A 20,515-nucleotide genomic window follows, 5' to 3' on the forward strand; every position below is an offset into this window, starting at 1 on the left:
TATATATATATATATATATATATATATATATATATATATATATATATATATATGTGTGTGTGTGTGTGTGTGTGTGTAAGTTCAACGGACCTTCCCAGGATCAACACTATACCGGATGTTTACTTATGCAAGCCTATTTATTAGAATTTACGGTGGTATTTTATTATACAGGGTTATTCAAAAAGAAAGAACAGATTTCAAACATTTATTTCTTCCAAACTACAAAAGATAGAAACATGATTCGAACGTTACTTCATTAAGAAAAGTTTACAAATTAAACAGCCCGGATAAAAGTTCCAATCACGGCCGCATTGGCGCTGTTGTTTGTTGTTGTTTGTCTGTAGTGAAATGGCGGCATCACCACAGAAGTCTTCTCGTGTCCATTGTTGCAGTTCAGCGAGCATTTCGCCGTCAATTTAATAAACAACCGCCGCATCATAAGCAAATTTACGAATAGCATCGAAAATTAGTAGAAGATGGTTGCATCTGCAAAGAGAAAAGCACGGGACGTCCACGCAAATCGAATGAGAATGTCCAGAGTATTCGTACACTTTACGAAAGGAGCCCAAAGAAAGTGATTTTTTATCTATGGGGTTACGTAAAAGACCGTGCTTTTATCCCTCATTATTTTCATGGTAATATTAGTCAGTCCTCCCGTCGCTCTCATGCACGCAATCCATGATGTATTATTTTAATAAATGAATGGTATTTAACATTATTTTATTAGTCTCCACTCTATTTCAGGGGCGTTATTCAAAGAGGGCAAGGGAGGTAACTGTCCCTCCCCGAGTTTCAGAAACAAATGCTTTTTAATAAATTGTGTACTAATATAGCACTGTACTAAGAAATGTGAAATTCTTATGCTGCTGGAAGGGCAGTGGTGGCTCAGTGGTAGAACGTTCACCTGTGGTGAATATGATTCCTGGTTCGATCCCAGCTAGCGCCAAGTGAGCTTTGCAGTGGAAAAACATCGTGTGCGTGGGTCTCTTCTCGGGGTTCATGTTTCCTCCCACTTTCTTCCTTCCACTATTTCAGTTATTTCTCATCATCACCGTCTCCCTTAGCCACGGTGTATAATCGTGATTCATTAACTTAATATTTCCTTTTTTATCATTTTATTATGTCAGTGGACATTTTTACATCTCATCGTGAAAAATGTGAACTGACTCTACTGCTCTATTTGGTGTTTTTAGAGCATAAAATTGATTTCTATTCCTTTGGTTTATTTTACAAAGTATGCTAATTCTAAACTGTATTAAACAAACAACATTTGCCCCATACTATAGCTGAGGGTTCATCGTCACATCATACGTTTCGGTGGCGTTCAATCGTATATTACTCCTTGAAAACACTGACAAATTATAGTACCTTTTTAAAAAAAAAAAAACTAATAAAGTAACGAAAATTTACAAATAAAACTTTGCAATATTTGCGAATATGAAAACACTGTAAACATAGGCGGATCCAGTGTTAGTGGCAAAGTATTGTTCGCTCCCCTCCCAGCAGCAGAGGCACCAGTGCTGCAAAATGTCCGTTGAAAGCTGAGAATATTTGACCATCCCCCCCCCCAGAGTCCCGTCCTGGATCCGCTCCTGACTAAAATTACCAAATTACATAAGTTCCTCCAAGGAATCGAACCCAGGTTGCCCATACAAAAAGTAAGAGAGCTTACCACTTAGCCAAGTGCGCAGGAAGCAACAAATCAGATATGAACATGCATACTTTCTCTGAAGTACATTAACTGTCATCATTTTAATACAAAATGACGTTAATTCTGATACTAAAATATTCCACACACACACGTTAGTCACGAGATTATCAAATAACAATGTCAAAAATGTCCAACAGAGAGACCAATTTGTCATTTACGTAAATCCCACATGATCCACCCGAAAGTCCACATATTGAAGGCCTGAAAGCATTATCTAATGAAAGGATTAAGTTAATTAATCGATTATATCGTATTAAGCATAAAATACCTTATTAACTTGAGCTATAATAAGAAATTAAAGCATCCAATACTTCTGTCATTAACTTTAATTATCTTATACTATCAGTCAATTATACGTTGACAATTCACGTTCTTCTATTATGTCCATTATCTCTTCGTTTGATGATAATCCAAATTAACTGCTATCTGTTGCGGTTCCTTCTATGATCTTTCTCCACAAGAAAACTTACAACTGTCAATCTATAATAGATGGAACGTGAACGGTAACGTTCGTTAGTGTAGAAAAGCAAAAGTAAAATCTATATAAATAAAAAATGAAAGTGACTATGTTTGTGACTTAAGTCTGTGGCTATTCGAGAATGCGTTTTCGAAGCGTTACCCCCGCAGCGAACGCGACCTAGGTGGTTACTCGGTAATTTTATTTTCGACAGAGTTATAAATCATACTGTGAGCCAGTCAGGGTTTCACAGGTCTTTCTTGCCAAGTCCAGGTCTATAATAGCAAAGTTCCAATACTCTGCACAAAGCATCTTCAAAGCAGCTGTTTCTTGCTGAAATCCCCTTGCTTGGCAACACGTCTTTTTTTTCCCCCCCTTTCTTTTGACATCTTTTAAACAGCAGACGGTCTATTGTTCCGAAACGCACCAAATACGCTCGAGCTGACGTTTTTTTTCTTTTCGAGTTTTTATTGCTTTCGCTTTTCTGATTAGTCATTCACATTTAAATACATGGTCAGCGTATTCCAAGCGTACGCATGAGCAATAAAAACGTGTTGCGATCGCTTCAAATAGCCGCCCTGTAACTCTTGAACCACCCGACCGATCTCAATTAAATTTTCAACATAGATGAGGTTCGGGTCTGGAAGTGTCTACACTTTGACAGTGCAATTAGGGAAGGGGAGCGGGATATATAACGCCGGATCCAAGGGAAGACATAGCCCCCCTTGACGCTCAGGTATACACTGGATAAAATGGACTTCAATCCTGCTTTACACTGGATAAAGCTGCAAACTATGGTTCAGCCCCTCCCTTGATCATACATCCTGGATTCGCCACTATATATATATATATGATACAAAATGACCGATATCAGAAAGAGATTCAATAATATAGGTTAATTCAAAAATCGCGCCATTCTTCCTACTTCCATATGCTCGTAGAGTTACATAGGAGACAAGTATTACAGACCTGACCCGAAGAAATTCATAAATTGTCATGATTGGTTAGATGGTTACTTCTGTCTACATTTCAGTGTGATATGTTGCAATCCTTAATAGGCTACTTTCACTTTCAGTACAGTCAAAGAGCAAACTAAGGGACTCTGATAGAGATATGAGTTGAACTTGAGAAGAGAATTCACAGAATATTATATTTTCTAGTGCACGCCCATATTAACACCCCTCTCCCAGTAAGACTTTGATATCTTTTCAGAGGAAGATTACCCCATTATTTCTGCAATAATTTAATCACTGAGTAACAGTATTTGAAGCGTAGCCTATATTTACATTTATAAGCAATATATTTATTGTATATTTCAAACAACTGCCACATGAGATTGTACAACCTCCTCTTGACGGACATCTCTCATTCGTGGACAAATTATCATGCTATCGGTGTACGTTACTGAGAGGTTTCACTGTAACAAGAAATAATTCAGTAACATGGGATCAGAAATCCTTATTTTAGACACTAGAAGCTTAAAAAATTGACGGGTTCAAAATGAATGGATAGCTCATCGTAAAACAAAGTCAAATTAAAGTAAATTTTAGTCATCGAACCCAGCAGCACCATTTCAGGTTTTGCTTGAAGGAAAGCAAAAAAACTGCGATAAATAGAATTTCCCGTTTTCCATGGCTTTATTATAATATTGATTAAAATAGATATTTATCCCAAACTCGGGGAGCATGAAACCCCAAATGACGCTCCTGATCGAATCTAATTGTTTGGGGAGAGTGGACTACAAATTCTAACAGGGTTCAAAATTTATGCCAATGATTTAATATTTTACAAATTCCTTAAGTTACGAAGATTAAAATCTGTATACAAATCCCTCGTTAAAAAAAAAAAAAAAAAAAAAAAAAAAAAAAAGTGAACACGTATCCCAGCATTTTCGAGAATTCTGCTTTTAAAGAAGGGGGGGGGGGGGGAACAGGCAATTTACATAATATTTTCTCCACATTCAAATCGCCGCACAGTGGTACATTTTCCCAAATTCCTGGCCAAAATCCTAAAATCAAAATCGTTAATTTAGCTTTCTATGTTTATTATAAATTGAAGAGAAAGGATGTGGCTTTAAACTCTTGTTTATCTTATCTCTTTTGAAAAATATACGAAGCCAGAATAATAATCTAAACATGCACTTCAGTCAGCTTGAGATAATCCTGTGAATGGTGATTCTGAAATTCTACTTTCCTAAAGTTATTATATTGTAAAGATTAGTGTTAGAAAAGAAAACCACATGGATTAAATTCCCGGAGGTTTGTTGAATATTTTAGTATGATATTTACTGAGAATTACTAATAACGTTTTACCTATATACGTATGTGTATTATGTAATAATGCATCTTCGTTTAAATTTTCGCACAGATTTAAAGTTACCGATCCTGCAAGATCAAGTAACACTGTGGCTCAAATTTTATAGAATGGATATTATTATTTCAGATTGCAGTCATAACTGCTGCTTTTAGCTGCCATTTTACGAGTAACCGTACAAATTATCTGAAACTGCACAGTTAGGTTTACGCCAGTGTTTGCTAATTATTTGAACAAATTGTACAAAAAGTACTTTTATTTACTTTCAGGATCAGGAAGCAGACATATAACTCTAACAAGGACGGAATTATTTTATATTATGGAAGAAAAGACAGCACTAAAATTCGGAGGGAAATGCAAATTTGTGAGGGAATATATAGACTTAAAAGTTGGGTTAAATCATTTAATATGCGATTTTAAAAGTAGATAGCAAAAGACAAAAAGAAATACACAAACATCTCTTGACCAGAACCAACAGTGCCTGCAAAAGACCATCAGTTTTCCTATCAATGCTGCTGAAACGCATCGGAGAGGTGGGCGTCCAGTGACTGAATTTGGGAAAAGTAGCGACCGTTGATAAAGGAGGAAAACAGTTACATTGCGAGCAACAATAACTAAAAGTGAACTTGCATATGCAACGCAAATGAGCCTATGAGCTGCAGGAGAAACTGAGACTGCAAGATTAGTCAAGGGCCATTATTTTTACTACTCCGACCAGAACTTCCAAGCACAGAAAGGCATATACAACATCGTCGGATTCCATAGTCCCATTAACAGAGGAAAACTCATTGTTAGCTATTGTTGAAGCCAAGCTAACAAAATCGAAATATAATGTCATGAGATTAGCTGCAAATGATGCCAATAATAATAATTTTCCCCGAGTACAGAACTGTTCCGGAAGTTAAGAGAAAGTGCTACCCTGGGGAGACAGTGATTAGTGTTTCTGAACAACGTTGCAAGGGAATTTAAACCACAGAGCTAAGAGAGTAACCGAAGTCCAAGATGCTGTTTATCCATGACTTGAATTCGGGGGAGAAGGAAAATATTGAGCTCGATTTCAAAATGATGTGACGGGAGTTCCTGTCACAAAGAAAATCATCAGAAGTTCGAAGATAAAAATACATCTGATGCAAGCATGTTTGACACATCTTTTGTTCCCATTCAGATGAGAATTTAAAGCAGGAACATGACTTGGAAAAACCCTCGCCCATCATCTCCCCAATTCTGCAAACCTATAAGACTTCATTATACCCGTGAAAGTCTGATATTATTGTTGCAGAAATGGGATAGAAACAGCGCTGTAACTTACATTTTCTTCTGGAGGGGCAAGTATTAATATTTGGGCCCCTAGGAAAAGTTGTTTTGGGCTCTCCCGCAAAATTCGAAAATAGGCCCCTTCTTTCCATTTTTCTCTTACTCTTTGTGGGTTCCTGGAGCCTGTGGGCCTTCCCTCACGCTCCTGAGTCATTCCAATAAGGGGACAATACAAATCTCAAAGTCATATGAATAAATATTATTTCTAGGGGCTTAAACAATAGAATATTTTATTGAAATGAGCCCACGACCTTTTTTTTTTTTTTTTAATCTTTTGTGTGCTGTTCTGTTTATGTAATGTAGTGAACCTGTTCGGTGCTTCATTTATGATTTCATGTTCATATCGTATATGGAGTAAGAAAATTTTGTGTTAAAGTGGGGCCCCCTCGAACAGTGGAGAGCTTCCCTGGGGGCCATTTGCCCCTCCTGCCTCCCCCCAACAAGTTACGGCCCTGGATAGAAAAACAAACAGATGACCTATAATATTCAGTTATAAATTTTGATGGTGACCAAATTACTGTTAGGCATAAACTTCTAATTATTATTATTATTTATTTTTTTTTTAATTTTAAAACATTGTTTGATTTTCTTTTGGTTTATTTTGCAACATGCATATAGCATTTCAAATTGTAATTTTACTGGTATATAATTATGTGTGTTAAATGTATATTTATTTAGTATTTTTGAGAGTACATTATGAGCATTTTTAGTTAATATTGAGACAGTACATCATTATTGATAGCTTTATCTGAAATTATGCTCACAAACTTACAAACTGAATACATAAAACATGACTACTGAATGTTATAAATTTAATCCATTGCATAGTTTCACTTTACTTGCCAAAATTAAGATCATAAGACTTGATTCTACTACTCAACCACGGCACTACAACGATTTTAAGCTTTTCTATTTATGCATTTAACAACTGAGTAGCAAAAATATGGAATTATATGTAATTAGAGTGTTACGCCTCACTTTCGTGGGTTACGTTTGTTTATCAGTATGAATATGAAAAATGTATTATTATTATTTGTTTGAGTCGCCATGTTGCTTCACAACAACAATTCTTTTAATAGTTGGTTTTCAAAATAATCCTTCAACTACATAATATAGGACCAGAACGCTTCTAACGCATCTCACACATATCAGGTATCCAGATTCTTGTACAGTTGGTGCAGATAAAGTAAACAGATTATACTAATATGATATCTCAGCAGTTTTCAACGTAAAATATCAAGCAAAGTAATGATTAGTTCAAGAAATAGATAAGGATTTTTATATTTCAGGAGAGCAAATTTTATAACAATTTGTATATATTCTATTTTAGGCAAGATGATACCATCAGTAGTTTCAGCGGCGAATCTGCAGCAACATATCTAAAACATTCATATCTTCATATGTACATATAGCTCATTGTAGGAACAAATTACTAAATTATAACAGAACACAACAGAGTGCAATTGTCAATTAACCGGGTACTTTCTCATTCTTCATAACCATCATAAAACATTTATCGCGGACATTACATATACTCATTTTATACATTATCATTTTCATTTATTTATTTATTTATTTATTTATTTGTTTATCGCCGTACTAATTATAATCTTCCCCTGTTGATACAACTCTGACATACGATATTCCTTTGAAAATTATACTATTCCAACATTTGCTTGACGTACATTTAATGATCAGATTGCTGCTACAAATAAGCCTAAGTAGGATACAAATTTTTAATTTCGGTACTTCAATGCTCCTGATATTTTATATTATTTAAATAATAGATATATCGAACTAGATTTGCTTGATATAGTCTTATAAATTGTAGATTTATTTTTGGCAACTTAAATTTTAGGCATTAAAGCTTAGCGACATATAGGGATTAGGGTCAAGAGCTACTTAGAACGACATTTTTACTATATTAATCGTAGCTACTCAATAATTTATATTAAAACATTAATTATTTGATTACGAGATTCACAAAATTAGGTGTAGTTCTTTCCTATGTCTAATTGTAGATTACCTACTTTGGTATAACAAGTACATTTTAAGATTAATAGTATCACAATTTTCTTTTCATTCCGAACTAACAATTTTTTTTTTCGTTCTTTTTCTTCAAGACTTCAGTACTTAGAAAACCAGAGAAATGGCACTCATGGAGATGACAAAGCTTCTGTACAAAGCACCTAAATAATGAACAATGTAATAGTAGCAATAGAATGGAACATAACACATAATACATAGACTGGCACAATTGGTTGCTCAAATTCAACAATAACAATATTTTATAACATTTTAAATAAGTTAATAAAAAGAATAAGGGCACACATTGACAAGACCACATAATTCCTGTAATGGATCAAAGTGGTCCATTACAGTTTGCCCCGTCTTCAAATAAAAAAATATTATTATTTTTTTTCAAAGCAATAAAATTGAACGAACTAGATTGACTCAACAAGTTAACATCCTGTCACGGTCGCCAGTTTGCGACGTTCTTTAGTACGATAAAATACTCTAGGATAAAATTACTCAACCGATCCTCAACTATTTAAAACTAATGTATCCTTTGTAGTTACCTGTCGCGCCAATCTCATTAACAAACTACAAACCTAATTTCGGTCATAACACATTGAACATATAATTAGAAAATCTATATGTGAATAAGCAAGTTGAACAACTTAAATTAATGAAAGTTGAACACATTATTCGTGTCCTCCCTTGGCTACTAAGGTGAGCACATCTCATAATAGCAACATCATAAAATTTCCTCCGAAATTTCCAGTTCAGCAGTTCTTTTACGTGAAACCAGTTTATCATCCATCCGAGTTCACGTGCTTTCTTTCTTCTTTTCCTTTTGTATACATCTTGGCACACGAAACTAGCTTTCTTGAAGCTATTCACCCAACGTACTTTCTTCTTTATTTTCTCTTTCATCCTATTTCGTTTACACCTCCAAATTCTTCTCTTTTTTCTTCCTTTCGTAGTATTCATTATCCTCTTCATCACTTTGTTCCGTTCGGGCTTCTTCAGATACGTACAACACTCTTTTGCTCGTTTAAGTTCACAAAATTTCATTTTCTTCTTCTTTCTGTGCTCTTCTAGTTCCATTCCAGGCTTCTTCAGATACATACATCCATCTTTTGTTCGCTCAAGTCCACAAAATTTCATTTTCTTCTTCTTTCGGTGTTTTATTAGCTCCATTCTTTTTCTCCTATTATTTGCTTTCTTATATATCTGTTGTACCTCTTTTGATGATGCTGTTACAAGTATTTTATTTGATTTTTTGCTGTCCAATTCTTCAAGAGCTTTAGGAGCTTCATATACTTGTTTCAAAATAAATTTACTATCTCCTGGTAATTTTTCAGGTAACAACGTAATGCATTTCCGAGTATCGTCTTGTTCATTAAAAGCAACACTAATACCAACGCTTTCATATTTATTCGCAATAGCGAGTACACCTTCCGACGACACAACCACTCTATCTTTTGGCACTACTTCGTATGAACCTGTTCGTACTTTGTGACACTGTAATAGATCCAACTGACTTGGCTCAGATCCATCTATTATTCCTTCCATATCCAATTCTCTTCCAGATCCTTTAACTCTTTGCTGTTGCTCATAGATATCACAACTAGCTTCGTCATAGTAATTCGTAATGATAGACTCCTCATTGCTGCAACCAATCGCTGAATGCACTTTATCTAAAGAAGGATTACATTTCACTCTTGACTCATTGTTCTCATTTGTACTTGAATGCTCTTCTTCTGAGGAGAGTGTTAAACAAACTGGTTCATCATATGCTTTGCTTTGAGTATGTTTGGCTGGTTCTGAAGGGTTAGTTTTTGTATTAGCTGAAGCAGTTCTCTTTCCACTATGACTGGTATTTCCATCCGTCCTATTGGTCATTTTATAACATTTCTCTGATGAGATTTTATCTCTCAACTTAATACCATCATGATTACTTTCAGAAATTATTTTCACTTTTTCAGGAAACTTTTTCTTACATCTCTGACAATGATTCAAATATGCTGACGTATAACCACAAAAACAGCAAACAGCTAGTTTCCCTGGTACTACCTTAGGTTCTTCGTGTAAAACCTCCCTTTGTACAACTTGCGAGATGTCTGCAGCATCCTTCACCTTTTCCACATTTTCAAAATATTTTTCGTTGCTTATCTGATTCTTTTGAATGTTTTCACATAACTTTTTATTTTCACTTTGGGTTTGATTCTCCTCATTTAAATTACTCTTTGACTGTTGAATTAAAATTGCTAACAGTTTCTTAATAGCTTCAAAACTTGCTTCTATTTCATGTTGATTAGGGTACTTTTCTTTCTGTGGTACTTCTTCTTTCAAAACAAATTGCCGCACAATTTCTTCTTCGCAATCGGCATTCATTTTCTCATTCTTACAACGATCACATACCCAAGCTTCTTCTTTTAAAATCAATTGTTCCAATGTTTCGTACGACATGTTTATACATTTACAGTGATAAATGGAATCACACTTAGCACATATTAGAGACGCCACTATTTTACGTCCTTCCTTATCTGATATCGTTTTATTCATACAACAGGCATGCATTCTCACGTTACTCTGATCTTTCATATCATCTGTCATGCAAACAGGAAGACCAGAATCGCATGATTCATCCAGTTCTGAATATCTTCTTTCTCTCTTTACACTACATTCAGTTACGTTACCTTTATCTTCTTTTATATTCATTTTTATGTTCGTTTTGTCCCTAATAAATTCCCTAAGTCGCCTTTGCCATTTATTAGCTCTCATTCTTACCATTCTAGATATTTAAAACTCGTATCACCTGCAATATCTATTTGTTGTTCTATAAATTTCTGTCCACAGTCCTGGCGACCAACTGTACGTGTTTCCATCACCATGAAAACGCATCCTGAGATGGGTTCAGCCATTTGTTACGCCTCACTTTCGTGGGTTACGTTTGTTTATCAGTATGAATATGAAAAATGTATTATTATTATTTGTTTGGGTCGCCATGTTGCTTCACAACAACAATTCTTTTAATAGTTGGTTTTCAAAATAATCCTTCAAATACATAATATAGGACCAGAACGCTTCTAACGCATCTCACACATATCAGGTATCCAGATTCTTGTACAGTTGGTGCAGATAAAGTAAACAGATTATACTAATATGATATCTCAGCAGTTTTCAACGTAAAATATCAAGCAAAGTAATGATTAGTTCAAGAAATAGATAAGGATTTTTATATTTCAGGAGAGCAAATTTTATAACAATTTGTATATATTCTATTTTAGGCAAGATGATACCATCAGTAGTTTCAGCGGCGAATCTGCAGCAACATATCTAAAACATTCATATCTTCATATGTACATATAGCTCATTGTAGGAACAAATTACTAAATTATAACAGAACACAATAGAGTGCAATTGTCAATTAACCGGGTACTTTCTCATTCTTCATAACCATCATAAAACATTTATCGCGGACATTACATATACTCATTTTATACATTATCATTTTCATTTATTTATTTATTTATTTATTTGTTTGTTTGTTTATCGCCGTACTAATTATAATCTTCCCCTGTTGATACAACTCTGACATACGATATTCCTTTGAAAATTATACTATTCCAACATTTGCTTGACGTACATTTAATGATCAGATTGCTGCTACAAATAAGCCTAAGTAGGATACAAATTTTTAATTTCGGTACTTCAATGCTCCTGATATTTTATATTATTTAAATAATAGATATATCGAACTAGATTTGCTTGATATAGTCTTATAAATTGTAGATTTATTTTTGGCAACTTAAATTTTAGGCATTAAAGCTTAGCGACATATAGGGATTAGGGTCAAGAGCTACTTAGAACGACATTTTTACTATATTAATCGTAGCTACTCAATAATTTATATTAAAACATTAATTATTTGATTACGAGATTCACAAAATTAGGTGTAGTTCTTTCCTATGTCTAATTGTAGATTACCTACTTTGGTATAACAAGTACATTTTAAGATTAATAGTATCACAATTTTCTTTTCATTCCGAACTAACAATTTTTTTTTCGTTCTTTTTCTTCAAGACTTCAGTACTTAGAAAACCAGAGAAATGGCACTCATGGAGATGACAAAGCTTCTGTACAAAGCACCTAAATAATGAACAATGTAATAGTAGCAATAGAATGGAACATAACACATAATACATAGACTGGCACAATTGGTTGCTCAAATTCAACAATAACAATATTTTATAACATTTTAAATAAGTTAATAAAAAGAATAAGGGCACACATTGACAAGACCACATAATTCCTGTAATGGATCAAAGTGGTCCATTACAAGAGGGTTTGGCCAGGAAATTGGGAAAATTTACCACTGTGCGCCGTTATCTAAATTTTCATCACGGGAAAACGGCTGAACCATTTGAAATGAATTTTCTGTCTACCGTACTCAGGAAGTGTTTTCTGTGCAAAATCGTTTGAAGTGAGAATAGTTCCTGTCCATTATGAAGAGGTTACTAAAATGTTGTGGAGGAAAAGGTGCCTGCGTCTGTATCTAAGAGCGTTTGTGAAATAGTGGGAACTGTCCCGTAATAACACATATGCTTTTGCTGGCACAAAAACTAGATTCGTATTATGTAAATGTCCGTTTATGCTGGTTTTACTGTATGTTTTTATTTTATTTATTTATTTGCTTGTTTTTACATAGAGCTTTATACAGTACATACAACTTTATTTCGAATATTCTACGCTGAAGAAATTACTATGGCGAGTTATTACCCCGCGAGATTTTGAACAAATTTTGTACTAGGTCAAACTTCGTCCCATGAGAGTTTGACCCGCGAGGTTTTGAACTCAAAGCGACAGAGCTTAATTAAAACGAGTCTCATTTATTTATTTATTTATTTTTTATTAGCTTCCTTGCGTACTTTTTCTGATACATTTCCTTTAGCACCCTTTAGTATTATCTTGTTCTATATCCAGTTCCCCTACTTTCTTTAACATTTTTTGAGTACTGGTAACCCATGGCTTATTAGCCCTTCTTTGATCCTGATGTCCTTCTATTTCTTCTGAAGATGCATCCCGATAACGCAAAGTTGTTTCTACAACTATTGGTTCCTATGTTTTTCATCAGAATGTAAGTGCTTTACGTAAAATTTCGGAATTTAATTTTGGTTTCCACCCTTCAATATTCAACTTTTATATTCTCATTTTATATTTGCTACAATTTAAACAAAATATTCACTTTGATCAGTATATGTTGTGATCTAAAATGTCGGCCGTAGGGAGAAATGTTAAGGCGTTCCTAATTAGCCTACCTCAGTCGAAACGTATTACATGATCATCTAAGTGACAAACTTGCGTCGAAGTCTATGATAATCTGATTATCTTGCGTCAAACGCTCTCACTTTTTCCCACTAAACAATATTTGCCTACTATATTACCTTTCAGTAAAATCCAGTAATACTGTATATATCAAGGACAAATGTCCCTTTCCTCTATGGTATCATGCTTTTCTTCCCATCAAATTTCCCCAGGACAACCCTTTCCTCTATGGTTTCCTCTTATTCACCATGCTTTTCTTTACACACCAATTTTACATCACAGTATATTTTAAACACACTGTGTATGTATTTGTATTTGTATTTATTTCTTTCGTATGAACTTACAAGTACGAGGAATGTCCTCAAGTAAGTGTAACATGCGTCATAGGTACAAAGAATTTACATGAGTAAAATAAAGTAATATTACCTTGTCATGATATTTACGTACTCTTCAATCGTTTAATAAGAATTTTCTAATAGAAATGATTTTAACTTTAATATGTCAAGTACGCTCACTCCAAAACAGATCTTGCAAATTCCTAAAATCAAAGAAAATTGATAATTTAGAACTACTATAATCTAGAAAATTAGGACAAACCTTGGAAGTTAAATCTCAAGTAGTTTTGGTATCACTGCCTTTTCAAGGTCTCTTTATCAGTTGAGAAAATCTTTGTGTCTATAATACGAAGAATACAAGTACGGTATATTTACGGAATCATAGTTTCTAGGAGATAAATGAGTACAATCCTTGCTCTCAAATTCTCTTTTATTTTGCTTATACTTGGGGTAGAATACAATAAATCATTCCTCTGTGAAGATTTATGATAATGATTTTTACCTATGTGTTGATCACAGCTCAAGATAAAACTCGCGTTTTAAAAGTTGACTAGTTGAATTTCCTGTTAAGAGCAGCCACCTAGATGTATTTTTATAGAGTTTATCCGACTTGCATTAAGCCTCATCCTGTTATCTCGAAATCCATCTATTTTCGAGATTTGAAACTAACAGATATTACAAAACATTGCCCTTTGAAGAATGTGCTTCTGCAGTTATGATGAAACATGACGTTTCAAAGCCTCTAATTTACAACATGAACAACAGCTGTCAATCTAAAATCTTTTAATTACAATAATGTTTATATGCAACTTCCATTTCATCGGAAAGATAACAAGCTGAGAACACTATACTGATTAAAATAGTCTGCTCCCAGATTCCACTAGCGTGGGTTTTCTCGGAGTTCTCCCAATTTCATCATTTCGACATTATCATCCATCTAATCATGACCACCTCCCTTAGCATCGGTGTGTAAACATGGGACGTTACGCTCAAAATAATAATAATAATAATAATAATAATAATAATAATAATAATAATAATAATAATAATAATAATAATAATAATAATAAAATCCTCTATATTCTAAGATCTTTCATAATATCAATTGAAGTTTTGTACCGTCAGGTGCAGACCTAGATCCCAATTACCCATAACATTATTTTGAATCAGTAAATTCAATGTAAAAAAAAAAAAAAAACAATGAAAATGATGGATAATAATGGAAGATGGATGAATGCCGGTCCTAATAGATCGTTTTCGTATGCGTAGGAGTATAGTGATGGTCTTTTAGCACGGAAGTATGTCCAGTCCTTTTGTTTCACTACGAGAAACAACTACCTTGTTGTGCCACATGTATTTAACGAAGTCAAGAAGTAAACAAACAAAAGGAAAACAAACCGTCAGAATCAGAACATAATTTGACAAAATATCTGGGGTAGTTACAATTTTTTAAACCGTAACCGGAAGATATGGGTCTTGGGGACCCAAGCCAATTTTATCTTGCCTCTCTTTCCGCTTGTATTGGCAACAAATCAGTGGTTATCGCAGTACTTGTGGTCACTGCTGTTCTCGTTCAAACAGTATAAGGTAGGCGCTTGTTGTGTCTACGGTCTCTGTGAACTGGCTTTGTTCGGGCCCCTGGGGACCCATATGTTCCTTTTGTGTAACATTTTTACAAGTACTTCAGAAGTTCAGAGGAATGGCTTGTGCTAAGAATGTTGTGGTCGAAGAAGTAGAACGTGCACTTCGTGAAGTGTCAAGTACCGATGATGGTATTAAGTGTATCTGAAAGTGATTTTGAGTGCAGTGAACATGAAATTGAGTCTGAAACAAGTGCGGACGAAAGTGATGGTCAAGTGATTATTGAATAACATATTTTTTTTATGGAAAGAATCGATACAATTGGACAAATAAGCCTTCATTCCACGTAGAACACCACAACATAATATAATGAAATGGCATTTACCTAACCTAATAGGAAATGCACTTAAAATATCAAAATCAGAATTGCCATCTCTCTTACAAATGCCACATTTTAATTTTCTTACAGAACACATTGCAGTTTTTTTACTGTATTAAGAACTCAATTAAACTATTGCAGTTAGATGAGACTATGGACTGTCAAATTCAAAATAATTTTATACATCCTAAAGTAAAATTGTGGTGACAAAATCACACTTAATTTCATTATGTATCCCTATGAGTACTAACTAATAAATAGGTTATAGAATATTTATCTGTAAATTTCGTATTTCATTAAAAACTCAGAAAACAAGAGTGTTGATATTTTCAAGAAAGTCACATGTGATTGCACAAGTGTTATAATCATTTTTGAATGTATGTGTCTTATGTTAAACATAAGTAGTTTATGCTGGATCCCAGGAACCCATTTACAGTATTCCTTAAGTGTAACAAAAAATACAGTATATGTGCCGGTTACGGGTTAAAGGAGAAAAATATTCATTAGGGTAATTTTCTTAGTATTTCTCTTCTTTTATCGACAGAAAAATAGTGATACGTTTTGGAGGACAGTGATTTACAATCTTAGATACAAACTCCAGTTTTAAGTACGAAGAAATTTTAAAATACATAGAAGGAATCTTAGAATAAGAAAATAAGGTATATACTTCAGCAGTACAACAAATATCTTCTTTAAATTCTTACCTATTTCGGTGCACTTTTTTTAGTCACCCTATTACAGTTTGTAATACCGAAGATTAAGAAACTAATCTAATCTAATTAGCTTCTTAATCTATGGCAAGACTTTACTACAGATAATTGGCTGGAAGATTACTAGATAAATCGGTATCAGAAAAATTCAGTAACAAGAATTTTAGGAATAATAATAATAATAATAATAATAATAATAATAATAATAATAATAATAATAATAATAATAATAATAATAATAATAAAGGATTAAAAGATTGCGATCTTGGCCGATAACTAGTTTTTGGATCAGGGTCCACAAAATTTTGAACGGCCCCTAAATCTAGTTTTCGTATTTTCTACGGAATAAGCATATCACTGAGTTGAGTGACAGTTTGGGTTTGGCTACACTATATGAAGTTCTCCAGATATAAGGCGTACAAGAAAATGTTTGATTGAAATATATTGGATCTTTTGATCCAAAAAGCTGCCCCTCTCCGGGAAGGTTCTAGATTACTGGTCCCCCTATATTTTTCATAAATTGAATTATTTGCTTACCTGATACATGCTCCTTCTTCCTCATGCTTACGATGATGATGTTTCTTTAATTGCTGTGAACACTATTTATAATTAATTATATTAATATGTTCTTTTTTCTTTTTCTTTTTTTCTTTTTGGTTAGAAGTTTTTCCGCCATACGTGTGTAGAAATGTTTATTGTTGTCGGGGGATTAAGGGGGCTTGCTTCTCTATGCTTTGGAAAAGTATTTAACATTTTGTAAAATAGTGATATTTTAGGTTTTTTGAAATTGTCGAAGGTTGCCCTGGTATACTTTTATAGAAAATTTTGTTGTTGTCGGGGTGGGTAGGGGGTTAGGGAGATGAAGGTCAGTGGTATAGGTGACCCGGAAGATCACAAAAAGTGTATTATTTTCTTTTCGGCTCTTCTGGATCATCTATATCACTGACCCGCATCCAGGGAAGGGGGACCAGTAATCTAGAATCTTGCCCCCATCTCCCTACCTATCAACTTATTTGTTCATGTTTGTTTATTGTTATTATTAATTTATTTATATATTTATTTCGTTTTAACTTTTCTTTGTACTCTATATTCTTCGTCCCAAAGTCTTCTAGCATTGAATCTTTTGGTAACTCGAAAGTATGAGACTCTAAAATAACCGAACGGTTTGTTGCTCAATTGAACCTTTCGGTTTACCTTAAAAATGAGTGTAAGATCTTGAGGAACGAGAGGAAGCAAGATTCTTATCCAAAACCTATTGTTTTATGTACTAGAAAAGTAAGGTTGCGCTCTAATATGAAGGGAATAATTTTACAGAAACGGTTGCCACGAGATAAGAAGTAAGCAGTATAATATTTGGCTTGGAATTTCAAATATTGCAAAAAGGTTTTAACAATGTTTTTCATTTGCTAACGTTAAAACAAGCCTATCAATTCTTACTGGTATTTGTGAGCGCAGCAGGAAACACAAAGGCAGCTTCAGCGTTATCCAATTCATACATCTTTATTCTTTCGCTCTCTCTCTCTCTTTTTCCCACTTTAGTTCAGTTTCTTCCCGACCATTCGAGGATACGTATTCCATTCCATCAATGAGGATGCCGAAACATTTAGTTTGGAGAAAAAAAAAAAGCTGTCTTTATGCTTCTTTGTGTGTGTGTGTTTCCGTGTCCGCCCCTCACTATGAGTATTAAGCCTACAAAGAAGACCTGATTAGTCGTAATTTGGGGAAACTGTAATTCAGTGGTAGAGCGCTCTCTTCTGTTATGAAGGGAGCTTGGTTCGAACCCAGATCATGTGAATTTGTGATGGACAATATCAGGTCCGTGCATTTTCTCCCACATCCTTAGCCAATTAATTCCTTTCACAATCCACCATCCTTTCATATCAATTTTCGTTAATCCTCATCCACCTTTATCCTATAGGGTATAATCGTGAGGCGTATAACAATGATTTATTATTATTATTATTACAAGTAGTAATTTGGACACCAGCTCAAGCAATACGTTCTGTCTCCGATACCTTCGATATTGTCAAAGAAAGTTAACGAGAATTAAATCTATTTCTTCCTAATACAGTGATTCAAACTCAGGTTTTCATTCATCCAGCACCTCCCAGCCCACCTTAGTAGAACACGTATTCTCGCAGACGGACTACTTTACATGATACAAACAAGCATGGCAGATGAACAACTGGTGAAACCAGTCTTGTACCGACCGACACCCATTCATTTTGTAAGCTGTCGTAACTTCTAATCTTCTCAAAAAAAATTGCTAGACAGCAGATTTTTTTTTTTTAAAAAAAAGCTAAATTCGTTCAATAGTTTTGTAACTATTACGAAGCTGATGATTCATTTATTTTTACTAAGTTAGCTAAGACAGTTTATATTGGAATAATTTGTAATCAACAACATAGAAATCGGTCCAAGGTACTATCCTGACGAATAAGAGAAAACAATCACGATAGCCGCCAATGGGGTTTGAACCCATGGTATCCTGATTAAGAAGTAAAAAAGCTGACCAACAGCCTGCTTTACACAAGCAAAGAAAGGCAAGCGGTCCATTCGTTGATGATGATTACTTAGTATTTTATTTGTTATTTTATCTATATTTCAGGCGAACGTAAATAAACAATAAAATTTTAAAGATTTAGCAACCGCTTGGTATTATTATTATTATTATTGATTTGTATCAATATCTTCAAATCTTGGTCAATGACCCAAACACAAAACAAACACATTTTTCAAGTCTAAATCTGCACCATATAACTATTTTTTCGTGTTATGAAAGCCAGGAGCGGATCCAGGGGGGGAGGGGGCGAACGGGGCAATCTCCCCCCCCCCAGAAGACGAAACTTTCTTATTTTATATATATATAAATAAAAACCCATCCCAAAGTTTGGATCCCTTAAAAGTAGCAGTATGACAACAGACCTCCCCCCCCCCCCCCGAGAAGTCGGTCCTGGATCCACCCCTGATGAAAGCGTGGAAAAACAAACAAACAAAAAAAATATTTATATGTGGTACTTACGGTTCTGCTTCTATTGACTTCAATTTCGCAACGTAATTCGATGGAATATAACCTTCTTGTTTCGTGGCTTTGCTTCGAGCTAGCCACCAATCACCTTGAGTGTCATTAAGAATTTCTAAATGTTCGCCTTTACGGAAACTTAAGTCCTCATCAGTTCTAGCGTCATAATCATACAGCGCGACAAATATTTTCGCATTTGAGCTTCCAGATCCCTCGGGTTCTGGTAAAGGGGGTAGATTTGGTCCATTCCTAACCTCTCTATGTCCTGTAGGATCATGAGGAGGCAAGGTCAAAGGTGTGTTTGAAGCACTAGCACTCGGATTTTCCTTTAGAGTTGGTGCTGGAATCCCTTCTTTCTTGGTGGTACTGTTTCGTGAGCGGCTGAAGCAATTCCCCATTGTGACACTCACTCACTGCTTTTACTGATGGGGAAAGAAAACACACAACAAAACAAAACTGAAAATATTGAAACTACAACTGCTATACACTTAGCGAATACATATGTATTTGCATCTCCGCTTACAACACAAAACCTTCAAAAACACATCACACTCGAAAACAATCTAACGATTCGGTTACAAACGAACAAACCAAGACACACCACCATCCTCTTGCCACTTGGTTAACAGCACCATTCATGCGCTGTAATCCAAGAGGAAAACAAGTCGACAGCCATTGCAGTTGCGCGCCTTAGCACCTCCCACTGACTTCCCGAAACTTAGTTCTAATATGCGCGAAGAGTAACTCATCAATATTTAAGGTTGTAATGTGTTGGAAAAATATCACAACACAACTGTGTAGAGAGTTATATTACTTTATATGAGAGAGAAAATGTACTACAATCGAAAATAATGTCCCAGGAACTGTAAAAGTAGTTCATGACGTCACGGATTGTTAATCTGGAGGATAGAATGAATAGCACTGCCATCTAGAAGAGAAAGTAAGAAATACTAGCAGCGCTCGGGAACGAAACAGAACATATTCTCATAAAAAGATTTTTTTTTTTTTTTTTTAAGAGTTTATTTAGAACTCTATAGAAAAGAAAGGGTCAAGTTCACAAATCTATGTTCCTTACGTGTAATTATGTTCCGAGTATATAGTTAGGGGAACAGGAGCTCCAGAAAATTGGAATGCGTTATTTTCTAACAGCACAGCTTTCTGGTGGACAAAAACAGTGTGCGGGGAGAGGGGGTTCTTGGGGTTCTTCCGTTTCCTCCCACTTGTATCATTCATCCATGTCATCATCCCCATCTATTCTAGCCTCAGTGCATAAGCAGGAGACGTTAAACTGAAAAAAGAAAACATTGTAACACAAACAAACAATAAATACATATTAGTTTTACGTCCGTTAATAATTC

General features: G+C 34.6%; 1 protein-coding gene across 1 annotated transcript in view; it reads right to left on the minus strand.

The window, feature by feature from the left end:
* Window positions 1-19,984, minus strand: part of Src42A (Tyrosine-protein kinase Src42A) — a 339,096-nt gene extending 319,112 nt beyond the window's left edge. Inside the window, exon 1 of the mRNA XM_081755251.1 lies at window positions 19,158-19,984. Within this exon, the coding sequence (XP_081611377.1) occupies window positions 19,158-19,555 (398 nt within the window). The 5' untranslated portion in view covers window positions 19,556-19,984. The remainder of the gene's footprint in view (window positions 1-19,157) is intronic.
* Between the last annotated feature and the right edge of the window lie 531 nt (window positions 19,985-20,515).

Source organism: Thermobia domestica, chromosome 1, assembly GCF_964235325.1.
Source record: "Thermobia domestica chromosome 1, izTheDome1.hap1.1, whole genome shotgun sequence".
NCBI lineage: Eukaryota > Metazoa > Arthropoda > Insecta > Zygentoma > Lepismatidae > Thermobia > Thermobia domestica.